This window comes from Dreissena polymorpha, chromosome 4, assembly GCF_020536995.1.
Source record: "Dreissena polymorpha isolate Duluth1 chromosome 4, UMN_Dpol_1.0, whole genome shotgun sequence".
Classification (NCBI taxonomy): domain Eukaryota; kingdom Metazoa; phylum Mollusca; class Bivalvia; order Myida; family Dreissenidae; genus Dreissena; species Dreissena polymorpha.
The window spans coordinates 35179387-35192472 of record NC_068358.1 but is presented as its reverse complement, the minus strand read 5'-3'; the positions used below and the strand labels follow the sequence as shown (position 1 = coordinate 35192472).

General features: G+C 35.8%; 1 protein-coding gene across 2 annotated transcripts in view; it reads right to left on the bottom strand.

Annotated features, from left to right (window-relative positions):
* Nucleotides 1-390: 390 nt before the first annotated feature.
* LOC127880144 (uncharacterized) overlaps nucleotides 391-13086 on the bottom strand; it is a 47480-nt gene continuing 34784 nt past the window's right edge. For both annotated transcript variants that reach the window (XM_052427381.1, XM_052427380.1), the window contains exons 13-15: nucleotides 9543-9652; nucleotides 5405-5591; nucleotides 391-2304 (exon numbers count right to left, since the gene is read on the bottom strand). In XM_052427381.1, the coding sequence (XP_052283341.1) occupies nucleotides 1965-2304; nucleotides 5405-5591; nucleotides 9543-9652 (637 nt within the window). In that variant the 3' untranslated portion in view covers nucleotides 391-1964. The remainder of the gene's footprint in view (nucleotides 2305-5404; nucleotides 5592-9542; nucleotides 9653-13086) is intronic.

The following is a 13086-nucleotide window of genomic DNA, read 5'->3' as shown; positions in this document are numbered from 1 at the left end:
GTAAATTTAATTGAGTATTTACATTGTATACATGGAAAACAAATTTAAAAATCTAATATTATTGAAGTTCAATTAAGAAATAATATTTTTCTATCATGGTTTGTTGTCGAATAACCCACAGTAAGCAGTATAGCATGCATCTACACTCCTTACTGTGGGTTATTCGACAACAATCCATCATAGAAATATATTATTTCGATTCTAACACGATTCTGATTGATTTGGTTCAAGCTTTTGAAGTGAACTATATTTTTCAATACTCCGCCCTTCTTAGTACAAAGTTCACTATTTAGTGACGTCATTGAATTGTACAAACATATGACGTTGTTTTCATTCATAAATATTTTGCAAATGACGTCACTTTCATTGAGACAAAACAATTGTAGAAACTAATTGACACCACATTTATTAATGCTACTGAAAAGCTGACATGCTATAAATGTTTTCAAACTAACGTTTCCTAACAATAACATTCTTTGTAGGTGCGGTTAAGCCACTTATCACCAAATATACAATTTGTTGTTTCATAACATTTGTATACATGCTACAGCCTACATTTATTACATTTCTTTTAGAGCGGGGTTTAGCCATGCATTTAACTGCAATATTTTATTTATTTATTTGGAACTATTTTCGAAACATTAAGCTCCGTCCATAATTTATTGCAGAATAACCCACACTTGATTTCCTTCTTTGTCTATATAAAACCAGTCGCGTGCCGTGTTAGAATCTAAATTAATACATAGGCCACAGTCAAGAAACTGTTTAACAGTTGTAAGCAAAGAATACTGTTCACCAATTCCTATCAAATTAACCATTAAGGTATACAACTTTGCAAAAACTTACCCCTTCATACAGAAGTTTAATACATCTCAAGCAAAATATGTTTTAAGCCAAATGGCTCATAAATATGTTAAGCTGTTATTATGTGCAATTCTTAAACAACCAGTAAATTCATACAATTGATATTCCCCACCACATTTATTTATGGATGGGTGCAGAACTAAAATAAAACAAGCAAATTTGTTGAATTGATATCACCCGCCAAAATGCTTCTGGACACAAGTGTTATATTTGACACTCAAAAAAGCATTTTTTCATGATACAAAGGGCCATAACTCCGTTATTAACAGATGGTGTGCAATGCCATTTGGCGTGAATCATCATCTTATCCATATATATACTCAGATCAAGTTTCAAAGAAATCCGCCAAAGCACTTCCAAGATCTGGCTCCGGACACACAAAACAGCATTTTTTCAAAACACAAAGAGAGCCATAACTCTGTTATTAACAGATGGTGTACAATTCCATTTGGCGTGCATCATCCTCTTATCCATATATATACTCATAGCAAGTTTCAATGAAATCCGCCAAAGCACTTCCAAGATATGGCTCCGGACGGACGGACAACGCCAAAACAAAAATACCAAGGTGTAGGTTAATGGCTTATGTACATTTATGTGCATGGCACTTCTCCTTGTTGTTATAACACACCCATGAAATCTCATGTTGAAATAGTGTATCATATCTGAGATATAGCCCTTAAAAGTAACATCAAACAAAACAACAAAGGCCAATAACTTTTATTTAAGTTAAGACAGGGTAGGGTTATGCTTCTTGTGCATGGCATTTCTCCACATTGATCACTCATAAAGTACTAAAATAAAGCCCTAAAAAGTTTGTGAAAGAAAGACAGACAATGCCAATTTTGTATCCTTCCAACTTAGGCCGTGGATAAAAAGCTTGTTATAAAAAAGAGTTATTGGACTGGTCAGTGACCTTGGTTGATCATCCCAAAAACAAAAGTAAAATTCAAATAAATACTTGTTGCATGCAAAGGGGTATTTCACTTTGCATGCAAAACTTGACCTAAGCTCAAACTTTATTGCTTTTCCAATTAAAAAGACCACAGATTTGCAAATACTGAAACTAAAATTTCTGAAATACTCTCACTTATCTAAGATCACCGTGGAAAGCTGAATCCTGGCAAGCTCAATGTAAAGCCTCGAGAGAGCGACTGAGGGTCGTAACTGTAATAGTCATCTCTCGAGCATCCCTGAGGATAGTGGTAACCATAGGAACGAGTGTCACGCATGCTGCTGGACCCAAGGTAGACGTTGCGGTCATTTCGGGTGATCATGTGGGAGTCTATGTAGTCATCATTCCAGTGTACACGATCGTGAGTGACATGTCCTCTTTGTTGATTGGCGTTTCGCTGATAGGGGTAGCTCTTTTTATGCAGGGGAGGCCTTGGTCTAACTTTGACTCTCCTCATTTCATCACAGCTTTTGCTTGTATTAGACCTGGACAAATGTGTTGTTATCAATAAAAACACTTTAAAAGTTTCAATCGTTAATAAGCCTGTTTGTTTTGGAGATACAATTATATATGAAATTTAAACAATACCTGAATTGATATTTTTTTTTAAACAAAGTTAAAAATTTCATTCTGATTCAGGGTACTTTCTTACATGCTTATTTTTGGAATAATGATGGTGGGTTTAGCTTCTTTTGACCTCTTTTGCTAGTATATAATAATAGGTCAACGTAAATGCCTTTTATTAATTATCCCATGTTATTAAAGATAAGTCATACTGAACACCTACCATCCATGTATTATTGAACTTTTAAACTAGAGATGTGTTCGTCAGAAACAGGATTTCCCCTATTGCGCCGCTTTGATTTTTTTTTTTTTACCTTTGACCTTGAACTTCTACCACTAAAAATGTGCAGCTTAATGAGAACGCCGCTTTGAATTTTTTTATATTCTTTTTGACCTTTGACCTTGAAGGATGACCTTGACCTTGAACTTCCACCACTCATAATGTGTAGCTTCATGAGATACACATGCATGCCAAATATCAAGTTGCAATCTTCAATATTGAAAAAGTAATGGCCAATGTTAAAGTTTTCGGACAGACAGACTCCATATATTTGACATTTGACCTTGAAGGATGACATTGACCTTCACCTTTCACAACTCAAAATGTTCAGCTCCATGAGATACACATGCATGCCAAATATCAAGTTGCTATCTTCAATAGTGAAAAAGTTATGGCCAATGTTTAAGTTTTTGGACAGACGCCATATATTAGACATATGACCTTGAAGGATGACCTTGACATTCACCTTTCACCACTCAAAATGTGCAGCTTTGTGAGATGCACATGAATGCCAAATATCAAGTTGCTATATTCAATCTTGAAAAAGTTATGGCCAATGTTGAAGTTTTCACACGGACAGACGCCATATATTTGACACTTGACCTTAAAGGATGACCTTGACCTTCACCTTTCACCGCTTAAAATGTTCAGCTCCATGAGATACACATGCATGCCACATATCAAGATGCTATCTTCAATAGTAAAAAAGTTATGGCCAACGTTGAAGTTTTTTTTCGGACGGCGAACAGACTGACATACACACATACTGACTGACTGACAGTTCAACTGCTATATGCCAACCTACCGGGGTCATAAAAAATGTTAACTGAAAAATCAACATATCAGTGTTATGAGCAACATATATTTAGCCACCATAAACACCACACTTTTAAACTACATAAGCAAAACATAAGCGCATGAATTGTGTCTTATATTTGTATTCGGTTATGTTCACATGATTGAGCGTAACAAAATTAATTGTTTGTTTTCAGTGGCCCGACCCTACCTAATTTTTTGCCGCCGGTCCTAATCTTTTTTTAGCCCAAAATTCTACGATGTCTACGTTATCCGCATAACATTTTATGGTTATTGAAGCGCACGTGGTAGCTGGCCAATCAGCAATGAGTTTGCTCACACATAATATTGGGTCATTCATGCGCAGACACTGTACACTTGGAATAAACAGTCAGTTGATCTTGTCGTCTGCCAATAATATAGCGGCCGATGGCAAACGTAGTATTTAAAGATTAACAAATCAAAAGAAGCGTACCAATAAGTAAATTATTTCTAACTGATTACCTAACACCTTTCTCCCGACTATCGATCTGAATTTAAGGATGATAATTAAATAATTAGTTCTTTTTCGAAGATGTTACACCTTTTTGCCGATTATTGTCGTTTTCGGATACATTATTTTTCGTCGATTATTATTTATTTTCGAAGTTCTTTATAGAAGAAATAGAATGAAGAATGCACATGCGGTGATACGGACGGTGTGGTTTTTAATATTTTAAATTGTATTCACCTGAAACTACAATTGGAAAGGCTATAAAAAAAATCTACCCTTTATTCCTGTTGGATTCCTGCGGCTGCGGTTCCAAGACCCCCGGCCTAATTTTCAGGACTTCAAATTTGGAACAATCAACACCCCTATTAAATGTACATCTTTAAAATAACTTATGCTTGTACTTTGACAAGTACCATACTAATTATTTCTATATTGAAAAAAGTATGTTACATTATGATATGTGAAATGCCCTTGTTGTCATTAAAAGAAATATAAACAAGTTTATAGTAAATGTATATATAATTATTTCAAAACCAGTTTTCGCGCATGGAAAAACAAAAACCTGGTTGGCTCAAAGAAATTTTGGGACAGCGATAGCCCTGGTAGATAGACCCCACGACACCAGTAGATAATATAATCTGAAAATGTGGTCCTTTGGAAGCATAAACTGCATCCAAGAAATATATTAGCACACCCAGTTTGATTGGGTCTGTTCATGGTGATAATGTTACATGCAACACCACTTGCGTCCCCCTAGCATGGCTTTTGGGCTATTTAACATATTTTAAATTATAAATAATATAGTATATACTCCATGATCCCAAAGGAACAGAAAGTATAACAACACTGAATCCCTATAGACACTGACGGTCAAGCTTACTGCGACTTAAGTTATGCTGTTTATTGGTCATAAAATGGACTATTAAAGCCGTTGCCAGAAGTCAACATTAAACTCGGAAATAAGGAAAGCAACAAATGCAAAATTAATGAACAGCAAGTTTTTATTTCATTAAAGCATTTAAATAAAGCCTTATAGCATTACATACATCCTCGAATTTATTGTCCATACATTTGTACACAAAAAAAGAGAAGAAGATGCACCATGTACGACATTTTCTATAAAAAAAATATTTTTAAAAATATAATTATTTGCCTACCTACCTATCCTAATTTTTTAGGCCATGTCAGTGGAAACAAACATATTTTTTGTTAGGCCTTAACGGATTTATGATGCAATTATCAATAGATTTTGTTATAAAATAATTTAATTAATTAAACTCCCGTATGTAAACTTATGTTTTCATACCATAGCTGTACTAAATTCATGCATATCGGTCATGTCACATTAATAGTGTCAAGCTATATATTGCCTGGTGGTAAAACAATAGGCAAGGTGCTGAAGCTAGATATTTTTGCTTAGAAATGTTCTTTATATGGTATGGTCTATACATACGTGCATATATTTGTAGTATTGCTGATGGTAAACATCGTGCTGGCCTTGTTAAACATCGCGCTGGCCTTGTTTAGTAGGGCAGTGTTGTCTGTGAGAGGCTTCTTCTTTATCGGGGTAGCCTCGGTGTCTGTCTCTGTCAGGTCAATGATGCTCATGTCTGCCACAGACTGGTTCAGGGTATCATTATCTGGAAATCAGAGAAACTGTGTACGAGACCAGTGTTTTTTTTTGTTCATTTAGGGACGTTATAAGACCTCATTCCCAATAGAAAAAAAGTAAATATTTTTCCAAAATAAAACTTTAAAATTACCTTTTTACCAGAAGATTTAAAACAAATAACAATTAAATAAATCTTAACATTAAGTTCATCTCCAATCCAGGTCTATAAGTTGAAACTTAATAAATAATATTGAAAAACATGTTTATCCTAAATTTTGAAGTATTTCTTAGCAAAAAAACATTACCCCAGGGACCTGGGCCGCCTCCCAAAATGGTGAAAAAAAAACACTGAAAGCTCTCAATGTAGGTCAATGTTGCTGATGCAAGCATAATGCTTATGCTTGATAATTTTATATATTTTCATAACAATTAACTAATAAAATTCACCAAAGTATGTTACTACAAATGATTCAAAGACACTTACTGGTAGGCCCACACAACACATGTTTGAACATTGACAAATCGACTTAATATTATACAGGAAACACAAAGAAAAATGGCTAGTATGGAAGCAATCCAATTCCATCAATGAATTTAATGATATCTAAACATTCAGCTGAGAAAGTTTGAGCAAAATCCCCCAAGCAGTTAAAGAAGTTGAAGCTAAATCCAACCAGTAGTAAAGTACGGTTTGATAAAAAAACTGGACTTGTATATTGCCAGGTATTTTCCTAAAAAGTCCAAAGGGTTTTATCTCTGGTAGTTCCTGGGCCAGCCACATTAAGTTGTATGTGAAAGATATGTAGATGAAGATCATTATGCATTATGTGTGTGCAAAGCCCTCTTTGTTAGATGATCAGATCTGGTTATGCTTATGAAGAAATGGTATGTTGCCATAAATCAATAAAATAAAAGCTTATTCTCTTCATATAAACTATGTCTTTCAGTCTTTTACGATTGGTTAGGTGTGATTGCAACTAAGGAAAAAATAATTTATTTTAGAAATAACTCATTGAGGGAGAAAACAAGAGCATCGCCTTGCGGGTGCAGACCGCTCATCTATTTTTCTTTTTAAAGGTGTAGGGACCTATCTCGATTTCAATCACAAAGGAGGGAGGGGTGGAGTGAAGAGGGGTGTATAGTGTGGGGGTGTGGTCATTTATTACATTATCTTCCAAAAATGAAAAAAAAAAAAATTGGGGGGGGGAGGGGTTGGGGGATTCTTGGGTGGGATGGTTGGACGGTGTTTCAAAAATAAAATAATAAAATAAATATTTTAGTTTTTTAACCATGTTTGAAAAAAACAAGAGATGTGTTTGTTTATTGCCCCGCTTTAAAAAAAATAATATTTTTTTTACCTTTGACCTTGAAGGATGACCTTGACCTGAACTTCCACCACTCAAAATGTGCAGCTTTATGAGAACGCCGCTTTGAATTTTTTTGTTTGACCTTTGACCTTGAAGGATGACCTTGAACTTCCACCACTCAAAATGTGCAGCTTCATGATTATGCTGCTTTGATTTTTTTTTTACCTTTGACCTTGAAGGATGACCTTGACCATGAAGAATGACCTTGACTTGAACTTCCACCACTCAAATTTTGCAGCTTCATGAGAAAGCCGCTTAAAAAAAAAAAAAAAAAAAATTACCTTTGACCTTGAAGGATGACCTTGACCTTGAAGGATGACCTTGACCTTGAACTTCCACCATTTAAAATGTGCAGCTTCATGAGAACGCCGCTTTGAATTTTTATTTATTTTTCACCTTGAAGGATGACTTACACCTTGAACTTCCACCACTCAAAATTTGCAGCTTCATGATAACGCCGCTTTGGATTTTTTATATAAAAAAATGGACCTTTGACCTTGAAGGATGACCTTGACCTTGAAGGATGACTTTGACATTGAACTTCCACCACTCAAAATGTGCAGCGTCATGAGAATGCCGCTTTGAATTTTTTTATGATTTTTTTTTACCTTTGACCTTAAAGGATGACCTTGACCTTGAAGAATGACCTTGAACTTCCACCACTCAAAATATGCAGATTCACGATAACGCCGCTTTGAATTTTTATATATTTTTTTTACCTTTGACCTTGAAGGATGACCTTGACCTTGAAGGATGACCTTGACCTTGAAGGATGACTTTGACCTTGAATTTCCACCACTCAAAATGTGCAGCTTCATGATAACGCCCCTTTGAAATTATTATTTTTTACCTTTGACTTTGAGGGTGACCTTGACCTTGGACTTCCACCACTCAAAATGTGCAGCTTCATGAGAACACATCTTTGAATTATTATATTTTTACCTTTGACCTTGAAGGATGACCTTGACCTTGAAGGATGACCTTGACCTTGAACTTCCACCACTAAAAATTTGCAGCTTCATGAAAACGCTGCTTTGAATTTATTTTTTTTACCTTGAAGGATGACTTTGACCTTGAACTTCCACCACTCAAAATGTGCAGCTTCATGAGATACACATGCATGCCAAATATCAAGTTGCTATCTTCAATATTGAAAAAGTTATGGCCCATGTTAAAGTTTTCAGACGGACAGACGCCATATATTTGACATTTGACCTTGAAGAATGACCTTCACCTTTCACCATTCAAAATGTGCATGCTCTAGGAGATACACATGCATGCCAAATATCAAGTTGCTATCTTCAGAAGTGAGAAAGTTATGGCCAATGTTAAAGTTTTTTTGGGATGGACAGACTGACTGACATACTGACGGACAGTTCAACTGCTATATGCCACCCTACCGGGGGCATAAAAATTATTTTATTGATGTGGGGGTGCGGGGGGATAGTGTCAGGGTGTGGTGGTCATTTATTAGATGTTCTTTAATTTAAAAAAAAAATAATGGTGGGATTGAGGGGGGATTCAGGGGCGTGGGGATGGTTTGGGGGGAGTCTATTGTGGTATGTCAGGTAAGAGTTGTTTTGTCAAAGTATCAATCGAATCTAATCATAAATAAAGAAGTTATGGCAATTTTAGCAAAATTTAATAATTTGACCTTGAGAGTCAAGGTCATTCAAAGGTCAAGGTAAAATTCAACTTGCCAGGTACAGTACCCTCATGATAGCATGAAAGTATTTGAAGTTTAAAAGCAATAGCCTTGATACTTTAGAAGTAAAGTGGATCTAAACACAAAATGTAACCATATATTCAAAGTTGCTAAGTCAAAAAAGGGCCATAATTTCGTAAAAATGACAACCAGAGTTATGCAACTTGTCCTTTACTGTCCCCTTATGATAGTTTGCGAGTGTTTCAAGTATGAAAGCAATATCTATGATACTTTAGTGGTAAAGTGGACCAAAACACAAAACTTAACCAAATTTTTAAGTAAAAAGGGCCCATAATTCCGTCAAAATGCCAGTCAGAGTAACATAACTTTGCCTGCACAGTCCCCTTATGATAGTAAGTGTTGCAAGTATAAAAGCAATAGCTTTGATACTTAAGGAATAAAATGGACCTAAACACAAAACTTAACCAAAATTTTCAATTTTCTAAGTATAAAAAGGGCACATAATTCTGTCAAAATGGAAGCCAGAGTTATCTTACTTTGCCTGCCTAGTCCCCTCATGATAGTAAGTAAGTGTACCAAGTTTGAATGCAATAGCATTTATACTTAAAGAGAAAAGTGGACCAGAACGCAAAACTTAACCGGACGCCGACGCCAAGGTGATGACAATAGCTTTTTTTTTCCCAAAAATAGATGAGCTAAACATACAAATGTCAAAAATTAGATACGTGAATCAAAATATTATCCAATTTCAAAGTACAATGAAAAGTGTCAAATACAAATCCAGCTTGCATTAACTTTTGTGAACATTAAGTGTAATCACTTTGTCTTCTGATTTTGGAAGTATGAATTATACTGATAACTATTTGGAGCTTATAAAACTATTTTGAGGGGTCCAAGAACTGAGCATTTCTGAATCAAATTAAGTAAACATTCAAAAAGGATGTACCAATCTCAATACAGTCCTCCTTCTCCTTTTTGCACGACCAAGAGCCATCCTTTGAAAATGTGACCTCCTCTACTTTCTCATCCACAGTCTCCAGTATCTCCTTGAATAAGCTACAACAATAAAAACAAATGTTGCGGAGATATTGATACATGTGCTGCATTTCTAAAAGCTTAACCCTTAACCACTCAGATACACACTTTAAGGCATTTGCATGCTGGGTAATTTGTCATCTGCTAAAATGTCGTCTGCTGAATTTCTAAAATTAGCATTTTCTTCGATTTTTTTCAAAAAATACTATCAGAATAGCAAACAGTTTGGATCCTGATGAGACGCCACGTTCTGTGGCGTCTCATCTGGATCCAAACTGTTTGCAAAGGCCTTCAAAATTCGGTTCCAGCACTGTAAGGGTTAAGGCATTTGTAGTCTCTTGGAAAATCACATTTCTAACATTAAAGACTTTCTCAGCAATTATATGTTTTAATGGCTTCATTTCCAACACAAAGATACTGATGAGAAGCGAACAGCATTAGAAATAAACAGCCTTCAAGTTAATAGCAAGTTGGTCTGGTTCTATGCTGGTTGCATATAGCCATTTTCACTTCTCTTCTGAGCGGGGAAAAGGTTAAACTGCAATTTAACAACCATTAACATGTTGATCAAGGCAGATTGCAAATTTTCAACTTTATGTAAATTTGAAACAAATAAGTATGTTCAAATACTTGAGTGAAGATTTGATAAGCATGTTTCTTGCAATACAAATAATATTGCATGCATTGTCAGGCTATGAGCTAAGCTGGTCCTTCAAGATTTCTGCAACTCAGCCATGTCACAGAACATAGCACAAGCCAGCAAGCACTAACTGGTAATGGTTAGACTGGACTTGCTCAGATATTTCATGTCGGCAGGCTGGTAAAATTGTCTTGGTCTTAAGAAGTCATATAAGAAGTCAGGCTTATATCGGGGCAATCCCTGATATATTTGTTATTAAAATTGCATAAATGCCTGATACTTTCCACTCATTCTGCAATATTGCTTTTGATTGATGACCATTCAAATACCCTGAATTTCACAGTGGATTGTATTCAGGCTGAACACAATCAATCACTCAACACTATGCCAGACCTGTTTCACAGCAAGCAATATTATGTTTAAAACGAGTAGAACGGTTAATTGGCAGGGTTTAACGGGACGCGATATTCTGCGTCAAATACGCATAAAATGCCAGTCAGGACCCATCATATTTGTTAATTTGCGTCCCATGGGACGCACAATCATTTTGACGTATTGGGTCTCGTAATATCAACAAGAAACTCTGAAAGACAACTGCAGTACGTAATTTTCTAGAAGGATGTATGAGCTGTCTCGCTTGTTGATTTATCAACCAATAGTTTTATTGTGCACCTGCTGTTGCTAGGTGCAATGTCCTAAATTGAGATTACATGGCGTAAATGTGAGCTATTCATGTCGCTATGAAAGAAAAGCTTAATGAGGTTATGATAGTGTATTATCTGGCAAGCAAGATTAAACTATAAAATAAATACATTCTTTAATTGAATAGGTGTATGTTAAATCTCGGCTATCAGGATTTATTTCCTTCTTTGTGACCTGCCAAAAATCAGCCCTTTCCCCTCCGATTTTGTGTTCCCCTCAGCTGGTAAATTTTCCCCTAGATTTCATTTTCCCCTCCAAAAAAACTTTAAATATATAAGTTAACCTTATCCAGTGTAGAAAATAGAAAAAACTTGCATAATTAAATTTTCTGTTTACTTGAATTTGTTTTAAAAACAGTAAAATATGCTTAATTGATTATTTAAGATTTTCCTTATTTTCCCCCCAAAATCCGGCGTTTTGTGTGATTTTTTCCCCCAAAATCCGGCGTTTCGCGCGATTTTTCCTCCCTCAAAAAAGGCCAGGCCCTTTCCCCAAAATCAGATAAAACAAGGGACAAAATTGTCACAAAACCAGGTTTTCATTGTGAAAAAAAATCTGATAAAGGGAGACAACTCAAACTGAACTTTTGAAATGAATTAACAAAATTAAACCCCTTTGTAAGTTTGTTTTAAAATAAATCTATTTTTAGTCGTGGCGACCTTGACATTGGAGATATTGACGTGATTCTTTCGTGCGACACACCGTCCCATGATGGTGAACAAATGTGCCAAATGATTTTAAAATCTCATAATGAATGACATAGTTATAGCCCAGACAAGCTCATTTATGGCTATTTTTTACCTTTGAACTCAAAGTGTGACCTTGACCTTGGAGATATTGACGTAATTTTTTCGCGCGACACACCGTCTAATGATGGTTAACAAATGTGCCAATGATTTTAAAATCCAGGGATCATATTTTTTTCGGTTTTGTCGGTCCTAGACCGATTGGGGTCATGAAAGACCGATTGAAAATCCCAAACAGTCGGTCCGATTCTGTTTGCTATTAAAATTCCCATGTCATGAAATCGATTACACAGTGGACATGCTAACACACCCTAATGACATTCTTATCTCGATTATGTGTGATAAACCATTCACTGCAGTCTCTAAACCGGTCAGGACCGGTTTATTGCACGTTAGACCAAGAATCAAAAACTTGTGAACAGCGGATTAAAGACGCACCCGAAAAGACGCGTCCGAATGCACGCGCTGTAACTAAACCAAACATGCCGATACATTTTCCACCAGCGTAATAATCCGGTAATAAAATTATGAATGAAAGTCGCGGATCTGATCGACAGAACAGCCGAAAGTTATTTTTATGGGCGGAACTTCACATAAAATAGTGCACAAGAAAAATAAAATACATTGAATAAATCTTTAGTAAAACCGTGTTAGAATCGAAATAATTCGTGTACTTCGTTGTTGAATAACTCACGGCCGGAAAATTAGATTCGTGGTTTCAAATGCTTCGCTCTGGTGATTAAATCCCTGCGCATCTAAACTATCGGACGTGGGTTATTTGACAACAAATTATTTCTTAATTATTTGGTTTGTTGTTGTCAGTAGCCAACCTACGCACATACATTTGTTTGGTTCAGTGCATGTTTGTAAGATATTATTGTGTCGACAACAATTTAAAACATGGGTATAGACTTTCACAGATTAATAATATTGACAACGATGAAAAAAGTCTGATAAAACAGCACACGAAACAACAATGAAATACCAAATGATAAAACCATTTGAGAAAACTCGTTCCGTTTAAAAAAATGCCTAAGGGAATTGTACTTGTACATGTATTTTACCACCTTATTTAATATATTTTAACGTAATTTGTCATGATTTCGGACACACATTTTCGGATACTTTTATATCCGGACCGATTGATGTTGCGGGAAAATATGATCACTGTTAAAATCTCACAATGAACGACAAAGTTATGGCCCGGACAAGCTTGGTCCGCCAGCCCGCCAGCCAGCCAGCCAGCCCGCCAGCCAGCCAGCCAGCCCGCCCGCATTCGCCAATCTAATAACCAGTTTTTTCCTTCGGAAAACCTGGTTAAAAACCTGGTTAAAAACCTGGCTAGTGTTTACGTAAATAATTGATTA